At 38.8% G+C, this 22957-nt stretch overlaps 2 protein-coding genes across 3 annotated transcripts in view; one reads left to right on the plus strand and one right to left on the minus strand.

Annotated features, from left to right (window-relative positions):
* Positions 1-1578: 1578 nt before the first annotated feature.
* LOC100377386 (uncharacterized) lies at positions 1579-4802 on the plus strand. Its single transcript, XM_002737966.4, has 3 exons — positions 1579-1670; positions 1781-1997; positions 3001-4802. Exons 2-3 carry the CDS (start codon positions 1790-1792, stop codon positions 4284-4286), a joined length of 1494 nt encoding a protein of 497 aa, XP_002738012.1. The 5' UTR covers positions 1579-1670; positions 1781-1789; the 3' UTR covers positions 4287-4802.
* A 7116-nt stretch (positions 4803-11918) lies between these two features.
* The window catches only part of LOC100377239 (delta-1-pyrroline-5-carboxylate dehydrogenase, mitochondrial-like), a 30793-nt gene continuing 19754 nt past the window's right edge, over positions 11919-22957 (minus strand). For both annotated transcript variants that reach the window (XM_085490419.1, XM_085490420.1), the window contains exons 8-14: positions 22220-22293; positions 21115-21311; positions 20319-20363; positions 19353-19438; positions 13531-13716; positions 12994-13112; positions 11919-12653 (exon numbers count right to left, since the gene is read on the minus strand). In XM_085490419.1, coding sequence (XP_085346545.1) covers positions 12541-12653; positions 12994-13112; positions 13531-13716; positions 19353-19438; positions 20319-20363; positions 21115-21311; positions 22220-22293 — 820 coding nt within the window. In that variant the 3' untranslated portion in view covers positions 11919-12540. The remainder of the gene's footprint in view (positions 12654-12993; positions 13113-13530; positions 13717-19352; positions 19439-20318; positions 20364-21114; positions 21312-22219; positions 22294-22957) is intronic.

The following is a 22957-nucleotide window of genomic DNA, read 5'->3' on the forward strand; positions in this document are numbered from 1 at the left end:
AGTGACTCGCTGTATAACGAGAACTGACCAGTTGCAGGCTTTGATTAACAAACTACGAAAATCACGACAGTAACTGGACTGTACAATGTAATCCCAATAACGCATCAGCAGATGTAGCCCGTTGACACACGGCACTGTATTACGTGTGGCCAGGCTATTCATGACCTGCGTTTAAACTATTATGTTTTATTAAATTTATCGGTCACGACCCGTACTGTTAAGTATTCTAATTGGGTCAGGCGCTGTGAATGACGTGACTCGTACAATTATGACTGGCCTTGGACACGAAGGAATAAACACCTCCGTAGTTGGCTTAAAGCGCGGTAGTCGTCGCGCTGCGCATGTGCGAAATTTGTGTTGATAAACATTGATTTTCCCACAATCCAATGCGCAAATTAATTGGAAATCACATGAAAATTACCTAATTAAAGCTCGGAAACGTCTCAGTTCGTACTCGTTGATCAACGCAACAGTCATAGTCGCCATCTTTGTTTATATGAGACCCATATATCTCGCACATGCGCAGCGTGACGACTACTGCGCTTTAAATGCCCACTTTGTCGAGTCCTCGAAGAGTGGAGTGGTATACTATGACATATATTCGTTTTCTGAATAAACGTCTACCACCTTTCTAACGTTAGTCTCGACCCAAATTCTGTCACTTCTATGACGAAATCTATATTTCATTTGAGAGTTAAAAGGCAACTTCCTCCTGAATTTTGTAACAAGTGGTCTGTGATTGGACAATTCTCCGAACACGGGCTACATGGAATTGTGAAGAGTATTCCATGTACATTTCCTGTTAAATACAAAACAAAGAATTATAATATAATTTGTAAACAATGCTCGCTAAATGTAGTACTATATGTTACCCATATATTTACTGGTAACAACTGATATTGACAGTGGCGGCGGCACAGGGGGGGGGGGGCCTCGAAAAAAATGTTGGAGTAGAAAATCAAGCTGAAACTCTTTGTGTCAGCAAAATTTGCCCCTCAAAATGCAGAAAATAGCGTTTCAGTAGGTTTAGATTTCAAATTTTGTAAGGGGGAATATGCCCTTGATCCCCCTACTAAGCTCGCGCTTTTCGTGCCGCCGCCTCTGATTGATATGTTCAGTTTCTAAAGATGCAATAAAATATTACTATTACAACACGATATTAATGCTTACTGACTCATGAGGACACTTAACAAATCAATGACTGCATTTGGCAACGAAGAACTCGCTGTATAACAAGAACTGACCAGTCACAGTCTTTAATTGACAAGCCATGAGAATCAAACGTGATTTGAGTAGGCATTTTGTCATTTTGTCGTGTCCCTGCCCCCACCGTTCGATCCCCAGAGAGAAACACTTAGTTCCATGCTATGTATCCGTCATTTTCAGAAGTTCTACAGTTACCACCTGTCAGTATTGTACGCTATACTGTTACGCCATACTGTTATTTCCTGGCCGCTATGCTTTTACAAGGTACCAAAAGGCGTTTGTAAACACCAAATGCTCGTCACAGTTCTCCGAACATGTGATTCAAGGAATTCTGACGAGTATTCCAAGTACATTTCCTGTTATTCAGGGGCGTATATATAAAGCCTTGATATAAACACAGCCACCCATAATGTGATATCAAGTATTGTAACAACATTGACTGGTTGCTGAAAACTTGTGTCCAGGTTAGTTCTCTTACTGTAACCGTGACAAACATCACAAATTACAGACACGTTCGCGAGGTTGTACAACAGATCAGATATATTTGTAACTGTTAAATGTGTTCTTTTCACAGGATCAGAATATGACTGGTATGGAAAGATTGATACTGTTGGTTCTATTTCCCCTGTTAGTGACTAGTTCTGAAAATGTTCTGCAGCAGATGACGACCACGGAAACATGTGATATGTCGAGACTGTACGTAATTGAGCGTAGACTAAGCGATTTGGTCACTGAAATGGAAGCCATGCAACAAGAAATAACTCGGGCTATTGACTGTTGCTCAGAATCAGGTAAATGACCAAACCGTGTCTGGCGTTTTATGTTCATATAAAATGCATTGGTCTGGGTATGTCTCGCCGTTCAGTTATTCATAACTACAAAAAAACGAAGATGTCACATGTCGCGTCAATGGACAATCCTGCAATATCACTATTAATATTTATTGAAAGAGTGTAGTAATTTTGCTCCAGCGTAAAACAAAAAACATTAGTTTAATTAATTTTAACTCTGCACACAAGAATGTTTGTCGGGGTCAGTAACATAAGATCAGGGTCATCGTAGGGTCATGAACTCGATATCCTGTTTATCGACTTGCTTAACGCAAATATAATTTTTGCTGCTTTTAAAGCGGGAGGGTCGTCACCTGCGCACGCGCTGGAATTGAGTCCCAAGCGACGATAACAACACACGCTAACTTGAAACACGCCAAGATCTCATGGGTAGACGCTTGTTTGTAAACAATGACACCCTATGGCCATCTGACGCATGCGCATGTGACGACTCCCCCGCTTTAAATGGCGCATGTGCGACATTTGTGTTGATGAACATTGATTTTCCCACAAACCAATGCGCTCTTCTAATGAAAATCACAAGTATGAGGTGTGACCGTGGCGCGACTTGCATAATTACCGCCAGTGATTCTTTTTATACATTCCAACTACCTAGGTGAATCTGCATAACAGTCATAGTCGCCATCTTTGTTAGTATGAAACATATATGTCTCGCGCATGCGTGGCGCGACGACTACCGCCCTTTAAACATAAACAACTAACACATGAATCGCAGAATTCACGATATAATTCACTTGAATAGATTCTATACTATAAACAACCGATTTGATTGCGTGATTCCCAGGAGAACATTTGAGTATGCTGCAACAACTACGTCATATTACTGATGACCAAGCTGTGGCATTGTATAAAGTCAGCCTGGTACTTTGTAAAAGTATATGATGAAACAATCTGTGGAATCGTTTTTGTTGTTATTGATGAATTTAACTTGTTTTTTTCTCAGGTGGTTTATCCGATCACGTGATTGCCCATTATACATTGGATGAGCACACTCAGGATGTATCAATCAACCGTCGTCATGGAAACGCCATAGGTGATGTCACTTTTGTACCTGGAGTTGAGGGAAAAGCCGCTAGTTTTCATGGCAACGGCAAAATTGAAGTCACATACTTTCGTAATTATGATTGGGGTTCTCAGTTTTCTGTTAGTGTCTGGTTTAAGAGAACAGGACAATGGGGAAACTACCAAGGAATCTTATCAAATGGTTATTATAATCACGGAAGTTTTGAAATTCGAATGGGAAGAGAATACTCTGGTCAAATGCTCGGTGGAGGTGTTAATACGGCAGACAGTAGAGAAACCTGGAACTACATAAATGTATTGGCTGAACAAAATGTATGGCATCACGTGGTCATGTCTTATGATGGGCAGAGTTTAAAGTATTACCTTGACAACAAGATACAAAATGGTAACGAGAACTGCTGCCATGGAAACATGATTGTAAAAGATACCCCTCTTACAATTGGACAAGCTGGCGTTGGAAAAACAAATGAGTTTTTCTATGGCCTTATTGACGAAGTTGTAATTTATGATAAACCTCTTTCGGCCGATGAGGTCGCTTCCATATATGACAAATATGCACCCAATGAATGCAATGACCCTTCGTTGATTGCTTATTTACCATTTGATAACAATTATAATGACGCAAGTTGTTATGGGAGACCAGGCGTGGCCACTGGTGGCGTCAGTTTGAGTAGTGCCGATAGCGTTTCTGGTAAATCGGCCTATTTCACTGGAAATGGCAAAATTGATATTGATCTGTTTCGTGGGTATCCATGGGGTTCTAAATTCACTGTCAGTGTATGGTTTAAACGTACCAGTCATGCAAACTACCAGGGCATTATATCAAACGGTTATTACACCTCGGGTAGTTGGGAAATTAGAATGGGTAGGGAGAATGGTGGTCAAATGCTGGGAGGAGGGGTGGTTACTAATAATAGTCCCAACACGTGGGATTACGTTAACTTGGTTGCCACGCTGTCCCAGTGGCATCACGTTGCCATGGTGTATGACGGATCTCATTTACACTATTATCTGGACAATGTGAAACAAACCGGTGGGCAATCTTGTTGCCAAGGTAATATTGTTACAAGAGATACACCCTTAACTATTGGCAAAGCAGGCGTTGGGAAGGCAGATGAGTATTTCTATGGTTACATAGATGAAGTCAAAATATTTCGTCGAGCTTTAAACGAGGATGAAATAGATGAACTCTTTAATGAAATGTGAATCATAGAATGTTCATATACCATTGCATCATTATATTATATCATCTGTAATTGTTTGAATCAGTATATCAGAGGTACATTACTTGGGGTTTGTAACTACGGTTACATGATACCAAGATCCCGTTTCAATCTCGCTCTCGCATAAGCGTTCCAACTCAGAAAAATGCGAATGCGCATGCCCGAGGTAACTCGGATACTGGGATGTCCAGGTGGATCAAAATAGCTGCCCACGATATGACGGATTACGAGAACTACATTTTATGTACATTTTCGATGTATTACATTTTTCACTATGATAGTGGCAAGAAAAGTTTTATTTTTTTCATTACAAACCTTGAACATTGATATATATCATGTCAGAAGGTCGTAGCCTCAGTCTCGCTATCTACGAGAAGAGACTTGAATGGGATCTTGACATGATGTCACCATACAGTACTATGCGAGTTGCAAACCCCAAGTAATGTACCTCTGGTATATGTAATGGTGAATTATCAATACAATTCTTTCTTTCATAGCATATTGTGTGGTGCGTTTATTTTGCTGTATTTATTTATGAATTTGTTTTGTCATTTTGGAAGACAACAGTTACTCGATCGTGCTTGGCGGAATACGATTTCGACGAATTTTCCACGAATTCTCGACAACCTCGAAAATCACGATGGTCCCTGTGAAACATTCCAAGTCGGGAATTCTAGCCAAAGTGACATGTTCACATAAATAATCCAAAATCTTTTTCTTCGACGTACATTGTTATTGCTTTATTGTTTATATTATTACTTTTATTATAACTCTGCTCTGCTCTTTTTATTCATTCATTTCATTAAATTCTGTTCTACATATGTTCGTGGTTTTTTTTAGTTTTCTAGTAAAGGTGGTTCAAATCTGTGCCTGTTTAGTGTTACTATTTACTCACTGATGTGGTTCATTCTGAGCTGGATAGCGCTTCATTTATGAGTATTCTTTTGCCTGATCAGTGTGCTCGGAATAGTTTCAGATCGACGAGAAACGAGAGAGATGCAAGCAGAAATTCTGTGTTTGGCTCGCCGACCAATTATAGAAATGGCGCCAGCAACGTCAGTCTTTCGTTGGAGTCATGGGAGGGCGCTTTTCACGAGCGTTATAGTAGTTGGCGGTATATCTGTAATATTGAACATACACTCTGCGTGTGTTCCAATGAGTAAATGATTCCTCATGTCCATAACCAATGAATACGGAATATATGTTAATGATAGACAATCTTTCAAATCCCCGGAAACCAATCAACATATCCACATATTTTCCTGAATAGTAAGTTGGTTGATGACTACGAACCTATGACAACAGTTTTTGTGAATGAACTATTATCTGACCGATATCTTACCCTTAATATACTGATGTACCTCGTGTCTTTAATATTATTACACATTACTGCCATCATAGAGTCTCATATCATTGTATTTTGGGTGAACTGTGCCACATGATTAATGGGAAGAGCAAAGTTAGAGGGGAGGTAAGGGGGTAGCTGGTACGGTTTTACGGTAAATAAAACGTTTTTTTTTTTACAATTTACAAGGGAAAAAAGGACGTTTTTACAGTTTACAGTGTTAAAAAATGGAACATTGAATGGTCCGAAGAGCTCTCCGACTCAAATTCTCCGCCATTACTGCGCCATTATTACCCTCGTAATGCTCTTCATTCGGTTAGAGGGCCTTTTACGTCTCGACATTCAATTTTGTAGTGAATTGTGCCATCTAATCGTTTTACAGTTTCTAAAATGTAATTTCCCTGCATTATTTTTTACGATTTTTTTATTTGGATGTAAAATCTTGTACGTACCGAGAAAATTTTTACAGTGTACGAAAAAAAATATTTGATTGATTACGTTGTACGTCTAGCCTGTGATTACAGAATTACGGAATTTATTTTTTCTATTTACGTTGTACGAACAAAAAAATATTGCAATTACGTTGAACGAAAATAACCCTTGCCCCCCTCAAGTTAGTTTACCCTGGGGTGAGTTTAAAACATAATTAATGAGGAGAACAAAGTCAGTGTACCCTGGGGTGAGTTTACGACATAATTAATGAGGAGAACAAAGTCATTGTACCCTGGGGTGAGTTTACAACATAATTAATGAGGAGAACAAAGTCAGTGTACCCTGGGGTGAGTTTACAACATAATTAATGAGGAGAACAAAGTCAGTGTACCCTGGGGTGAGTTTACAACATAATTAATGAGGAGAACAAAGTCAGTGTACCCTGCGGTGAGTTTACAACATAATTAATGAGGAGAACAAAGTCAGTGTACCCTGGGGTGAGTTTACAACATAATTAATGGGGAAAACAAAGTCAGTGTACCCTGGGGTGAGTGTGATATAACTATTGGAGGAGAGCAAAGTCAGTGTGCCCTGGGGTGAGTTTACAACATAATTAATGAGGAGAACAAAGTCAGTGTACCCCGGGGTGAGTGTGATATAACTATTGGAGGAGAGCAAAGTCAGTGTACCCTGGGGTGAGTGTACAACATAATTAATGAGGAGAACAAAGTCAGTGTACCCTGGGGTGAGTTTACAACATAATTAATGAGGAGAACACAGTCAGTGTACCCTGGGGTGAGTGTACAACATAATTAATGAGGAGAACAAAGTCATTGTACCCTGCGGTGAGTGTACAACATAATTAATGGGGAAAACAAAGTCAGTGTACCCTGTGGTGAGTGTACAACATAATTAATGGGGAGAACAAAGTCAGTGTACCCTGGGGTGAGTGTACAACATAATTAATGGGGAGAACAAAGTCAGTGTACCCTGGGGTGAGTTTACAACATAATTAATGAGGGAAATAAAGTCATTGTACCCTGCAGTGAGTTTACAACATAATTAATGAGGAGAACAAAGTCAGTGTACCCTGGGGTGAGTTTACAACATAATTAACAGGGAAACAAAGTCAGTGTACCCTGTGGTGAGTGTACAACATAATTAATGGGGAAAACAAAGTCAGTGTACCCTGGGGTGAGTGTACAACATAATTAATGGGGAGAACAAAGTCAGTGTACCCTGGGGTGAGTTTACAACATAATTAATGAGGGAAACAAAGTCAGTGTACCCTGCAGTGAGTTTACAACATAATTAATGAGGAGAACAAAGTCAGTGTACCCTGGGGTGAGTGCACCACCTAATTAATGAGGAGAACAAAGTCAGTGTACCCTGGGGTGAGGTTACAACATAATTAACGAGGAGAACAAAGTCAGTGTACCCTGGGGTGAGTGCACAACATAATTAATGAGGAGAACAAAGTCAGTGTACCCTGGGGTGAGTTTACAACATAATTAATGAGGAGAACAAAGTCAGTGTACCCTGGGGTGAGTGTGATATAACTATTGGAGGAGAGCAAAGTCAGTGTGCCCTGGGGTGAGTTTACAACATAATTAATGAGGAGAACAAAGTCAGTGTACCCTGCGGTGAGTGTACAACATAATTAATGAGGAGAACAAAGTCAGTGTACCCTGCGGTGAGTGTACAACATAATTAATGAGGAGAACAAAGTCAGTGTACCCTGCGGTGAGTGTACAACATAATTAATGAGGAGAACAAAGTCAGTGTACCCTGGGGTGAGTGCACAACATAATTAATGAGGAGAACAAAGTCATTGTACCCTGCGGTGAGTGTACAACATAATTAATGAGGGAAACAAAGTCAGTGTACCCCAGGGTGAGTTTACAACATAATTAATGAGGAGAACAAAGTCATCGTACCCTGCGGTGAGTGTACAACATAATTAATGAGGGAAACAAAGTCAGTGTACCCTGTGGTGAGTTTACAACATAATTAATGAGGAGAACAAAGTCAGTGTACCCTGGGGTGAGTGCACCACATAATTAATGAGGAGAACAAAGTCATTGTACCCTGCGGTGAGTGTACAACATAATTAATGAGGAGAACAAAGTCATTGTACCCTGCGGTGAGTGTACAACATAATTAATGAGGGAAACAAAGTCAGTGTACCCTGTGGTGAGTTTACAACATAATTAATGAGGAGAACAAAGTCAGTGTACCCTGGGGTGAGTGCACCACATAATTAATGAGGAGAACAAAGTCATTGTACCCTGCGGTGAGTGTACAACATAATTAATGAGGAGAACAAAGTCAGTGTACCCTGGGGTGAGTGTACAACATAATTAATGAGGAGAACAAAGTCAGTGTACCCCGGGGTGAGTGTGATATAACTATTGGAGGAGAACAAAGTCAGATAATGCTACTACAAAAATATGGAATCCCTAAACCCCCCAAAAAGGTTCAAAATGGCCACTTCTCGTTTAACTTTAAGGTAGCGAGACTATTATTTGTGTTGAAAATTACCATTTTCACATTTATTTATTAATTGATGAAATGCACTATAAACTTTCATGTGATAAAGTCAACATAATATAGAATGTCATGTAAGTTGGTTAAAATGTAGATTTTCTGAAGGGAAGCAAGGCAGCCTCAGTAGTGTTTTCCAAAATCAGCAACACAGGTTTAATCTGTGTGCCTGTAAGTTTCAAAGATATACTCAAGACAAAGCAATGTTAGGATGTGTTATCAGTAGCTATCTGACACACAATGAGTGTTTCCAAACATTTGAGTGGTTTGTCTCCGCCCCTGTTTGTTTCACAGATTAGTCATTTGCATATGAATGCGTTAGACACAAGGTCACACAGCCACTGAAAAAAAATCATTGATTTTGATGTTTTCATATGCCGAATTTATCCAATTATAGCTATCCCATTCCTTTATTTTTTTGGTTTCCAATAGCCTTACACATTTGGATGTCCCTACACATGTTAAAACAGACCTTGATGGGAAAACAAATTGATTGTGCCGATAAACAAGCTTGAAAATCTTTGCTGTTACTTCATGGACGTTTTCTAGGAGTTTATGTTTTTCAAAATACAAGGTCTTTAACAAAAAATAACGTATACTTATTGTCGTCGGATTAACACCAAATTTTCACAGCTTTAAGGTGACAGTGAGAGGAACTTGAATGTATCCAGACAAACTATTTCATCGATTATTTACCAACGAGTTGTGGTTTGAGTTGGGGGCAATGCGACTAAAACAGTAATTGAAATTCAGCACACTATTTTTTAAAACGCGTTGCTTGAATAAAACACATTCACATTACCTGACTATTGAACAACTAGGAAAAGTGAAAAAAATACTTCTCATCGCCAGCCAGAAAAAGTAATTTTTCACCTTTCATTGAGTAACGCGTCGTAGAATGCAGATACAGGCATGCAAAATACACTTGTGAAAAGCCTGGCAATTCTAAAAATATATACTTTCCTGGGTCTATTTGTAGTCATTTAGTCACAACTGGAAGATGAAAACAAGTATGCAAATAATAGTCCCGCTACCTTAATTCAGGATGGCTGCCAAACAATTGGTAAATTTGTAACAATTCTGAAATTTCGGTGCACCAGTTCTTATAGTGTGCTTCAGAAGTTTCAGATTTCAAAAGGTAAATGGTGTTCAAGTTCTAGGACAACAAAGGAATGGTGGAATAAAAAAATCAAACAAAAACAACGAACTTGGTCCCTAATTACATAGACTCAAAACTGTACTGGGTGTAACCACAGACACAATGGTGGGGCTTTTGGTGGGGGGTAAATACCACTGTACTTTCAGTTGGGATCAAGGCCAAACCACTGTACTTGGGGGTGTATGCAACATACTTAATGGGGAGATCAAAGCCACTGTACCATGGGTGAGCACACCACAGATTCAATAGGAGGCCAAAGCCACTGTACCCTGGGGAGTGGGTCACAGACTCTGGACAGGACAATGCCAACGTACTGGGAGAGTATGCCACAGTCTTTTTAAACATATTGAATTCTTTTATGCCTACCCAGGTACTTCATTTTATTTTCAACTTATAGGCCATTCAAACTCATAATAAAGTTACCATAGCATAGAATACTGGCAGACATTTTATATCCCTGGATGGTTTTTTTCACTCTCAAATTAAATGTATTGCTGATATTGCAAAAAACATTTTACACTCATCCTGATGTTAGCTAGCAAATCTAGTATTCAATTTTATTATACAGGTACGAGTTGGATTGTGTTTATCATTGTGTATGACATAATTTGGGTCAGCATTTTGTAAACACTGATATTTAAAGGACGACTACAAGGATACCTTGTTTACTTTTTCCTACTGTGGCCCATTTTTTTTTAATAGCAAAGGGAGTTTTTTCTCTTCACTTGAGACATGCAAGAACAACTTAGTTCTGAAAAAAGAGAAAATTGGTACTGGTTGGACGAAACAAACAGGTACTGTTTGGAACAAAGTACTTTCCTAGTAAATGAGCATTGTTGAGAACAAAGAAACCAGTAAACAGGTACTGTTTACAAAAACTGTTAACAAATTTGAAAAATATCAACTTAAAATATCGTGCAAGTGAAATCAAAGTTCTGTATCTGACCAAAGACTGGCATGAAATATACCAAGCTAATATTATGGAAAGATTAGATTGAAATGAACACAATGTGGTCATAAAATTTGACAAAATTTTCGAGGGAATAATCCTGACAGGGTTTGCCACCAAGATGAGATCCAGTCTAACAATGTAAATCTATGAATAATTGACAAGTGAATCTGTCTGGAGAGCTGTGGGTGAGCCTTACATCTGTCTGCACACAAGAGTTCCCACGATATTGTACTCAAGTCTCAGAGATGACCAATCAGTGATGACACAGAATTCTGTGCATGTTCATGTAGCAATTCACCACACCATTCTAGAGTACACTGGGAAGGGCATCTGAATGGCTTGTTTACAGGCTAAATCCTGGTTATGCATTGCAGAACTTTGTGAAATGTCCCATTTCAGAGTCTCGTACTCTCCAGTCTTGATTCTCATGATCTGACCTAGGATTTTTATAGATACATCGCCATCTGGCCTCCAATTTTTGAAGTAAGATAAATATCTTTATAAAGATCTGTATCAATCTACCTATTACCATTTTAGTATACAAATTCATGTACACTAAATCCGAGCAAAGTAAACAGTGTCAGGCTTTTAATAGCATAAATATTTTTGAAACAGAATTGTTAAACTTCTTCAAAAGAACGAAATTTTACCAAAACACATTTATAGATGGTTTGGAGCGGTAGGTTTTAAGTTGCATAAAGCCATGAGGCTTTTCTATATATGAAGTCTTGTTTCATCTTGGATCAGGTAACAACTACTGGTACATTGTATTTGTGGAGAGTCTATAGACAGAAAAGTACTATATTAACGTAAGGCAACAGTAAAACAGGACAAGATTGTAATATGCCTTGTATTTTATTCACTGGTTAACTTTCACTCATAAAAACTTGCACAAGTTGTATAAAATGACAATACAATGTAAAGATCACCAAACATTAATGTGACTTACTGAATTGATACATGCCGGTTTAGGATTGTTAAGCGTGTTGGCTACCATTAAACAATGATCAGATTTCCCCAACTTTGACAAAATGGTTTCATTTTATGATGTTTACAAAACCAAGATAAGAACATCTACATATATCGTCACTGAACCAATGTTTGCTAAAAAATAGTTTAAACTTCTAGGAAATGATGAGTTATGATATATCACTAGTTTTTTTTTTCAAGGATAGAAAAACCCTTTTTATATCACAAAATCTCATTTAATAAAAGTGTCACCATTTTTCCAACAATAATGTCTATTTATGCAGACACTTTTCCTTCCCCGAAAGTATTGCGCAATGGATGAAAAAATCAAAATATTGATTTGCATCTAAATCATGTAACATGTGATGATTTTTCCATCCCTATTTAGTAGGGGTTGAATGTCTGAGGTTTCCTAAAAGCTGGTTTAAATAGGTTAATCTAATAGAACATGCATTGTACAACCTTCTCTGGCGTTCCCGAATAAATCTGATTACAGCATTTTCAAAATTTCAGCAAGCAGCACAACACAAACACAAACACAGTTCTTAAAAGCAACCTGACAAAAATTAGCGATATTCTCAAATTGTCTAAGTTCGACAAAAAACAAAAGGTATTTCGTTTGGGGGAGGACTAACTTGTTTTGTAACTTGTTTAATTTTAGAAGTTGAAAAACATTAATAACATTTTTTACATTTTCTGTCTATCAAAAGTATTTTACTTTCGTGTACAGGGAGGGAGGGAGGGTTCAAGATTGTATAGGAAATACCTTTCATATTTTGTGAACTTTACCAATTTGAGAACTCCTTTTACTCAGGTACTGAGAGTATAATTTCACACTACAACATGTGAGGGTAGGTCCACTGTGTTAGAGGTGCATGTGTGGTCTTGATGGCAATAGGAGATGTGAATTTCAGTGGGTAATGAGGACCACCAGGTTTGTCATTGGTACCTGTAAAAAAAAAAAAAATGTGTAATGGATTAGTGTCATATAGCTAACAATAATATCACTATTAGCAAACAATGTCATTAATAACGGTATGTGTCATTATTTAAACGGTGATGAATCTGCCATATTAGACGAGTTGAAGGGAATATGGCAAAATGTGCGAGACAAAGCAGAACATATCATTGCATCTAAACACCCTCTTTGAATCCAATACGATGTTGTGTAGGATTCATTATTGTTATGTCATCAATAGTAGTGCAAAATGAGGTCATCAATAGTAGTGCAAAATGATGTAATCAATAGTAGTTCAAAATGATGTTATCAATAGTTGTGCAATACACACCTGAGAGTCTGGCACCACCAAATGGTTGCTGTCCAACCACAGATCCAGTACATTTGTCATTCACATAATAATTTCCAGCAGATTGCCTCAAAATCTTGGAAGCTTCACTGATTGCAGATCTAAAAGTAAACATAGTAAATATCGATTTAAAATGTACTTTGATAGATTAATGGTTCAATAAAGATTGTTTTACACTGATACTTAGGCCAAGGAAAGTACATGCACCACATATGGTAAAAGTACCAGTTGGACAACTGCATAGTAACACAGTGTTAATATACACAGACTACTGAAAAATCTGTATTAGAAGCCGCATCTCTAATAGAAGTCGCACCCATTTTTTTTTAACAATTGGGAACCAAAAATTCATCATTTCTCATATGTGTATATGCTCTAATAGAAGCCGCATCCCCTCTGTTGAATTGTACCATTTTAATAGAAGCCGCGGCTTCAAATACAGATTTTACAGTATTTAGTCTGAGTTAGCAAAATAACAATTATGGGTGATGATTGTCACATACTAAATAAAGAACTTACTGATCTGTTGCAAATATAGCTCCAGTCAATGCAAAGGATGATGAGCTAACGAGACGTAATGTCTGTATAAAGTCTTGATCTGGGTACACATACACTGTTACTATAGGTCCAAATATTTCCTCTTGCATGATCTTATCCAGCGGTTCCTTTGTCTCAATAATTGTAGGGTCAATAAAATAACCCTTACTGCAATGAAGATGATCAGAATATCAGGTTGTTATATACCTGGTGACATGCACCAGTTCAAGGGGTTTTAAGCTAGGCCTATGGAGTGTTAAAGCACCTAGTTACTGTCAACACCTGTCCTCAATGCAAAACAAACATACTACATTTCATGATTGCCGATTATTTTTAGAACGTATAAATCACCGTCTTTATACCAAACATTATTTAAAATATTGATTTCCATGAAAGCAAATTTTAATGTTTATTCGTTCATATTGTAGAAGATTATTCATAAACATGTTTCAATTAAATGAAAAAATAGAACAGTTAATAACCAAGTGTGTATATAGTTTGTGACATGAAACATTTTCGCAAATATAATTGTAGTCAAACAATACGCAAATTAATATGTAAATTTATACAACGTGCTATACCAAATGGGCGCATGCAACTAATTGCCTATCTTTGTGCCAAATGCACATACGATTGGATATAATCTTGACAGATCAGAGCAATTGCATGTGTGAAACAGGCCTTTGATGTACTGAGTAAACTTAATATTATACACTCTTTTAGTTTAAGTTACATTCTATCACTCTTGGGCCCAACTTTAGCCGTGGGAACTGTCAAGTACTAAGGTAACAACTGTGATTCTATATCACAAGATGATGACAAGTTTCAAGGGCGGTTCCCCTATAAAGTAATTAAAACTGCCCATCTTCTGTAAACCGATACACATGAGAAACTATGTGTTTATTGTTGGATTACCAATGACATTGACCAACAGCTGCTAAACTAACATTTAGTCAGTCCTCGGTGAAACTGTTAGCAGTCAACAGCTCAAGAATGAGGCTCCTGCAAGATGACACTGTACGTTGTACTGTTACATACAGTCAATGATAGCTGGAAAGACCACAGACTATAGGGGTTACAAATGACTCTGTATCCAATGATGGAACCTACTCTATGGAGGCTACCTATTCCTGATCTTTGCCAGTACCTTTGTGTCACTGCTTGACTACTTGCTGTCTGCTACCGCATTGAGCTCCAGATCTGAACTTGCTACAATAACTTTACTCAACTGCGCACAGCTACTCTCCTCATCTCCATTGTGTGGGAGAACTACAATGTATACACCGTGGGCTTGACTTTCATCACGTGATCATCACTGAAGTTGACACTGACTCTTTATTACCATTTTTCACTAAGCTGATCAGATAAGTCTTTCTTTATATGCTAGCATATATTAATTGTGATAGGGATATTTAGTATTAAATTTAGTTATTATTTTATTCGAATGTGTAGTGTGCTTTATTATGTCAGTCTGCCCCTATAAAAGTTCCATCATGCCTTCCCGACTCCTTCAGAGACCATTTTGAAATCGCCAAGACCGCCAAACCACGTCTACCACACATGCCTAAGTCTGTAAAATAATACCCCTAACTCGGCAAAATAATACCCCTAACTCGGCAAAATAGTATCCCTAACTGAGCGGGATAGTACCCCTAACTGAGCGGAATAGTACCCCTAACTGAGCGGAATAGTACCCCTAACTGAGTGGAATAGTATCCCTAACTGAGCGGAATAGTATCCCTAACTGAGCGGGATAGTATCCCTAACTGAGCGGAATAGTACCCCTAACTGAGTGGAATAGTATCTCTAACTGAGTGGAATAGTATCTCTAACTGAGCGGAATAGTATCCCTAACTGAGCGGGATAGTATCCCTAACTGAGCGGAATAGTACCCCTAACTGAGCGGAATAGTACCCCTAACTGAGCGGAATAGTACCCCTAACTGAGCGGAATAGTACCCCTAACTGAGTGGAATAGTATCTCTAACTGAGTGGAATAGTATCTCTAACTGAGCGGAATAGTATCCCTAACTGAGCGGGATAGTATCCCTAACTGAGCGGGATAGTATCCCTAACTGAGCGGAATAGTACCCCTAACTGAGCAGAATAGTACCCCTAACTGAGCAGAATAGTATCCCTAACTCAGCAAAATAGTATCCCTAACTCAGCAAAATAGTATCCCTAACTCAGCAAAATAGTATCCCTAACTCAGCAAAATAGTATCCCTAACTCAGCAAAATAGTATCCCTAACTCAGCAAAATAGCATGCCTAACTGAGCAGAATAGCATGCCTAACTGAGCAGAATAGCATGCCTAACTGAGCAGAATAGCATGCCTAACTGAGCAGAATAGCATGCCTAACTGAGCAGAATAGCATGCCTAACTGAGCAGAATAGTACCCCTAACTCAGCAAAATAGTACCCCTAACTCAGCAAAATAGTACCCCTAACTCAGCAAAATAGTACCCCTAACTGAGCGGAATAGTACCCCTAACTCAGCAAAATAGTATCCCTAACTCAGCAAAATAGTATCCCTAACTCAGCAAAATAGCATGCCTAACTGAGCAGAATAGCATGCCTAACTGAGCAGAATAGCATGCCTAACTGAGCAGAATAGCATGCCTAACTGAGCAGAATAGCATGCCTAACTGAGCAGAATAGCATGCCTAACTGAGCAGAATAGTACCCCTAACTCAGCAAAATAGTACCCCTAACTCAGCAAAATAGTACCCCTAACTCAGCAAAATAGTACCCCTAACTGAGCGGGATAGTACCCCTAACTGAGCGGGATAGTACCCCTAACTGAGCGGGATAGTATCTCTAACTGAGCGGGATAGTACCCCTAACTGAGCGGGATAGTACCCCTAACTGAGCGGGATAGTACCCCTAACTGAGCGGGATAGTATCTCTAACTGAGCGGGATAGTATCTCTAACTGAGCGGGATAGTATCTCTAACTGAGCGGGATAGTATCCCTAACTCAGCAAAATAGTACCCCTAACTCAGCAAAATAGTACCACTAACTCAGCAAAATAGTACCACTAACTCAGCAAAATAGTATCCCTAACTGAGCGGGATAGTATCTCTAACTGAGCGGGATAGTATCTCTAACTGAGCGGGATAGTATCTCTAACTGAGCGGGATAGTATCTCTAACTGAGCGGGATAGTATCTCTAACTGAGCGGGATAGTATCCCTAACTGAGCGGAATAGTACCCCTAACTGAGTGGGATAGTATCTCTAACTGAGCGGGATAGTATCCCTAACTGAGCGGGATAGTATCTCTAACTGAGTGGAATAGTATCTCTAACTGAGTGGAATAGTATCTCTAACTGAGCGGAATAGTATCTCTAACTGAGCGGAATAGTATCCCTAACTGAGCGGGATAGTATCCCTAACTGAGCGGAATAGTATCCCTAACTGAGCGGGATAGTATCCCTAACTGAGCGGAATAGTACCCCTAACTGAGCGGAATAGTACCCCTAACTGAGCGGAATAGTATCCCTAACTCAGCAAAATAGTATCCCTAACTGAGCGGGATAGTATCTCTAACTGAGCGGAATAGTATCCCTAACTGAGCAGAATAGTACCCCTAACTCAGCAAAATAGTATCCCTAACTGAGCGGAATAGTATCCCTAACTGAGCGGAATAGTATCCCTAACTGAGCGGGATAGTACCCCTAACTGAGCGGGATAGTACCCCTAACTGAGCGGGATAGTACCCCTAACTGAGCGGGATAGTACCCCTAACTGAGCGGGATAGTACCCCTAACTGAGCAGAATAGTACCCCTAACTCAGCAAAATAGTATCCCTAACTGAGCAGAATAGTACCCCTAACTCAGCAAAATAGTATCCCTAACTGAGCGGGATAGTATCCCTAACTGAGCGGGATAGTATCTCTAACTGAGCGGGATAGTATCTCTAACTGAGCGGAATAGTATCCCTAACTGAGCGGGATAGTACCCCTAACTGAGCGGGATAGTACCCCTAACTGAGCGGGATAGTATCCCTAACTGAGCGGGATAGTATCCCTAACTGAGCGGGATAGTATCCCTAACAAAGCGGGATAGTACCCCTAACTGAGCGGGATAGTACCCCTAACTGAGCGGGATAGTACCCCTAACTGAGCAGAATAGTACCCCTAACTCAGCAAAATAGTATCCCTAACTGAGCGGGATAGTATCTCTAACTGAGCGGAATAGTACCCCTAACTGAGCGGGATAGTACCCCTAACTGAGCGGGATAGTACCCCTAACTGAGCGGGATAGTACCCCTAACTGAGCGGGATAGTACCCCTAACTGAGCGGGATAATACCCCTAACTGAGCGGGATAGTACCCCTAACTGAGCGGGATAGTACCCCTAACTGAGCGGGATAGTATCTCTAACTGAGCGGAATAGTATCTCTAACTGAGCGGAATAGTATCTCTAACTGAGCGGAATAGTATCTCTAACTGAGCGGGATAGTATCTCTAACTGAGCGGGATAGTATCTCTAACTGAGCGGGATAGTATCTCTAACTGAGCGGAATAGTATCTCTAACTGAGCGGAATAGTATCCCTAACTGAGCGGGATAGTACCCCTAACTGAGCGGGATAGTACCCCTAACTGAGCGGGATAGTATCCCTAACTGAGCGGGATAGTATCCCTAACTGAGCGGGATAGTATCCCTAACAAAGCGGGATAGTACCCCTAACTGAGCGGGATAGTACCCCTAACTGAGCGGGATAGTACCCCTAACTGAGCAGAATAGTACCCCTAACTCAGCAAAATAGTATCCCTAACTGAGCGGGATAGTATCTCTAACTGAGCGGGATAGTACCCCTAACTGAGCGGGATAGTACCCCTAACTGAGCGGGATAGTACCCCTAACTGAGCGGGATAGTACCCCTAACTGAGCGGGATAGTACCCCTAACTGAGCGGGATAGTACCCCTAACTGAGCGGGATAATACCCCTAACTGAGCGGGATAGTACCCCTAACTGAGCGGGATAGTACCCCTAACTGAGCGGGATAGTATCTCTAACTGAGCGGAATAGTATCTCTAACTGAGCGGAATAGTATCTCTAACTGAGCGGGATAGTATCTCTAACTGAGCGGGATAGTATCTCTAACTGAGCGGGATAGTATCTCTAACTGAGCGGGATAGTATCTCTAACTGAGTGGAATAGTATCTCTAACTGAGTGGAATAGTATCTCTAACTGAGTGGAATAGTATCTCTAACTGAGTGGAATAGTATCTCTAACTGAGCGGAATAGTATCCCTAACTGAGCGGAATAGTATCTCTAACTGAGCGGGATAGTACCCCTAACTGAGTGGGATAGTACCCCTAACTGAGCGGAATAGTATCTCTAACTGAGCGGAATAGTATCCCTAACTGAGCGGAATAGTATCCCTAACTGAGCGGAATAGTATCCCTAACTGAGCGGAATAGTATCCCTAACTGAGCGGAATAGTACCCCTAACTGAGCGGAATAGTATCCCTAACTGAGCGGAATAGTATCCCTAACTGAGCGGAATAGTATCCCTAACTGAGCGGAATAGTATCCCTAACTGAGCGGAATAGTATCCCTAACTGAGCGGAATAGTATCCCTAACTGAGCGGAATAGTATCCCTAACTGAGCGGAATAGTATCCCTAACTGAGCGGAATAGTATCCCTAACTGAGCGGAATAGTATCCCTAACTGAGCGGAATAGTATCCCTAACTGAGCGGAATAGTATCCCTAACTGAGCGGAATAGTATCCCTAACTGAGCGGAATATCAATTCAGATTGGTATGCCTAATTTAGCGAGATATCAACTTACCTGTCATCGCAATTTCCTCCAGCAAGTATCGTCAAGTTAGGAGAACTTTTAGCATGATCTATGTAACCTTTTATTCTAGCAAATGACTGAAAAAGAAATACACATGTATGATCAAATTACGATTATGTAAATTACAAAATGTTTTTTTTGCCAATATTCACATAAAAAAACACAAGAATGTTCATACATGTACATTGAGTGTGAATGGCTCAACACAAAAATTAGAAAGCTGATAAAAGCCCAGTGAGTAAATAAAATAAAAACCATAGTATGGCTCCTCAATCATAATATGTGATGGTATCGTACATATTAGTTATGATCACAAGCTTACACCAATACTGTATTTGAATAAAATGTATAGGATGTACTGTAAAATATTTTTGCTTAAATTCTTGCTAAAAAGGCATTTTATTTGTTTTGTATGAAGTTTATTTATAATAAAAAACAGGCATTTTTCTGATTCACCCCTTCAGCTGAATTAAATTTCAAGTGAAAAATAAAGTACTTTACAGCAGACTCCAACCGACGAACAGCAGAATGCAATGCTCGCAGTTCTCACGAGTGTCTTTTTAAAACACATTCTACATTTTGAGAATCAACCACCTGAGTTAAGTAATGTGATATTTTAATTCCTAGTTTTGATTTTCATTTTGCTATACAATTATCATTGGAAAATCACTTTAACCTTTTCACCACCAGTTTTCGGTAAACCAGGAAACACTAGAGGGCCATTTTTGTGATCTTTTAAAATTATTGCTGTAAAAAACATACTTGGTTTGTCATGTGCGCAGAAGTTTTGTTTTTGTTGGCCACAATATTTGATATACAAAATAGGTTTTTTTTTACCGAGTGGAAAATTCGTGAAATTATCTGGTCGAAGACACAAATTCTGGGAGACAAAAGGAAGAATCAATAGGGAAATGGTGGTGAAAAAGTTAATAGTATTTCGCTAAAATAATTACTCACCTTATCATCAATCACAGCAGACATAAAGACACTAAAATCATCTCCCTGGAACCAAAACAAGAAAGCTTAATGACGTATATTTGTTATGGTAAATCACGAGTAATTGAAGCATTCCCACTTAGGAAATATTTGAAAAACTGCCACCAAAACAAGCTAAAAACATAACAAGCAGCCTGTCGGCTGAGATAGCTCCGCTGTTAGCAATGCACATGGCAATTAAAGAACAGAAGATATCATTAGAAAATGAACAAATCTGAGAGAGGTCCACATGTAGTACCTATATGTATAATATATCAAAGCAATTGGACTTGCGGTTTTCAACAAGAAGTCGAAAATATCACTTTTTACCAAAAATTACAAAAATATTCATCAAAATTAGAGAATTAAAGATATCATTACAAAATGAACAAATCTGAGAGAGGTCCACATGTAGTACCTATATATGTAATATCAAAGCAATTGCACTTGCGGTTTTCAACAAGAAGTCGAAAATATCACTTTTTACTAAAAATGACAAAAATATTCACCAAAATTAGAGAATTGAAGATATCATCATGAAATGAACAATCTGAGAGAGGTCTACCCAAGGTACATATACACCAAGTATCAAAGCATTCAGGCTTGTAGTTTTCAAGAAGAAGTCGAAAAAGTAAAACATTGACACGGACGACGACGACGACGACGGACAATCACTCATATGTCGACAGCGGAGCTAAAAACATATGGATGCAGTTTCCTCCTATTCCGTAAGTGATACTGCCTCCTATGTTCAAGAGAGACAGTTTATTTGACTTACTCGTCCCATTTTAATTTTCTTCTGCTCTTCCAGCAATCTTGTCTTCAATACAGGCCACACTGACTCAGGTACATACATTCTAGAACAAGCAGAACACTTCTGTCCACTGTACTCAAATGCCGATCGTATTGTGCCATTGACAACACTTTCTACGTCTGCGGATGGGTGAATCATGTGGTAGTTTTTGCCGCCACATTCTGTAAACACAACACAATTGATGGGATTCATACTAAATTCATCACATTTTTAACGATTTTGCTATCATTCCCTTTTATTTGTCACCTACTGTTTTTCGACAAAGGTTACCAAGATTTTTGAGCCATGAAGACAGAAATAAAATCTCCTTTTGATTGCCTTATCTAATAGGCCTCTTAAACGTATGCATTTGTTGTGATCTGTTGGGCATGGTATACTCTAAACTGACCCAGTATAATCAGTCTGCTGAGAAGATCCAACTTAATACGAGGAAAACATTTCATCTAAAACATTGTAGCACTTATTTCTAACTATTGAACAGGAATATCTTGAAGCTTTGTGGAAGTATTGATTGCAATTGTAGGTTTAAACTTTCAAAAAAAAAAAACGTAGGATGCTCGAACATGTTGAATTATGAAACTGCATTTTTTTTCAATCCCAAATGGCCACCAAAGTAGGATTTTTATAATGCTAAGGGAAAAATGATATTGTTTCCATGAAAAAAGTTCAGGGTACCCAAGATTTTTAACATCAAGAATTCAAAATACCTTAAACTTTCCACATTTTTCACTAGAATACTAAGACATGAAATGAAGATTTAAATTTAAAAGTTTCATGAATAAATCATTTTTCATTCACTATGCAATCTTGCGTTATGCAATAAACGTTTAAAGCAAGACAAAACATTGAAATTAAAACTCAAATCATTCTATTTTTACAGTAGACGTTTGATCATGGTCACATATTACACGAGATTGCATCTTGTAAATCCTTGTTACAGACAAATGCACTTTGGGATAATCTTAACACAATTCATTTTAACATAGTGAAACAATACTTACCTTGCACCAATTGACAAGGCTAGACCTATTGTATCCTTGTTACAAACAAAATAACACAAAAATCTTACCTCCCATCAACCTTGGGAATGACTTGTAGATATCTAAATTCTGACCAACTTGCTTCCAAAGATGACGAAAAGTTCTACAAAGAGAAAAGAAAGAAAATACATCAGAGATGGGTGCAGAACATCTACATGAATGTTAGACAAACTTGTATTGTTTGTTTGTTATTTCTTTTTCATAAAAATGTATCTGTACAAACTAATTTTTAAATTAATTGTAGAAATTGCATGAATATTCAACACTCAGCAGCAAAATGGAAATGAATTATTGTGACCACATTTTCATGGTATTTTAAACTTGGGCTAAAATCCGTGAAGATGAAATCTAAATACAAGCGTGATATATGAATCTGAAATTTGAATGCAAGGGTGAAATAAGAATATAAAATTTGAATGTACAATCTGAATCTACAATCTGTGGGTGTGCCAATCTGCCTCTGGAATCTGAAATTTGAATGTACAATCTGAATCTACAATCTGCCTCTGGAATCTGAATGAGAGGGTGAAATGTGAATCTGAAATTTGAATATACAATCTGAATCTACAATCTGTGGGTGTGCAATCTACCTCTAGAATGTAAATGCGAGGGTGAAATGTGAAATCTGAATGCGAGAGTCAAATGTGAATCTGAAATTTGAATGTACAATCTGAATCTACAATCTGTGTGTGTGCCAATCTGCCTCTAGAATCTGAATGCGAGGGTGAAATGTGAATCTGAAATTTGAATGTACAATCTGAATCTGC

This window comes from Saccoglossus kowalevskii, chromosome 15 (genome assembly GCF_978046115.1).
Source record: "Saccoglossus kowalevskii chromosome 15, keSacKowa6.1, whole genome shotgun sequence".
Lineage (NCBI taxonomy): Eukaryota > Metazoa > Hemichordata > Enteropneusta > Harrimaniidae > Saccoglossus > Saccoglossus kowalevskii.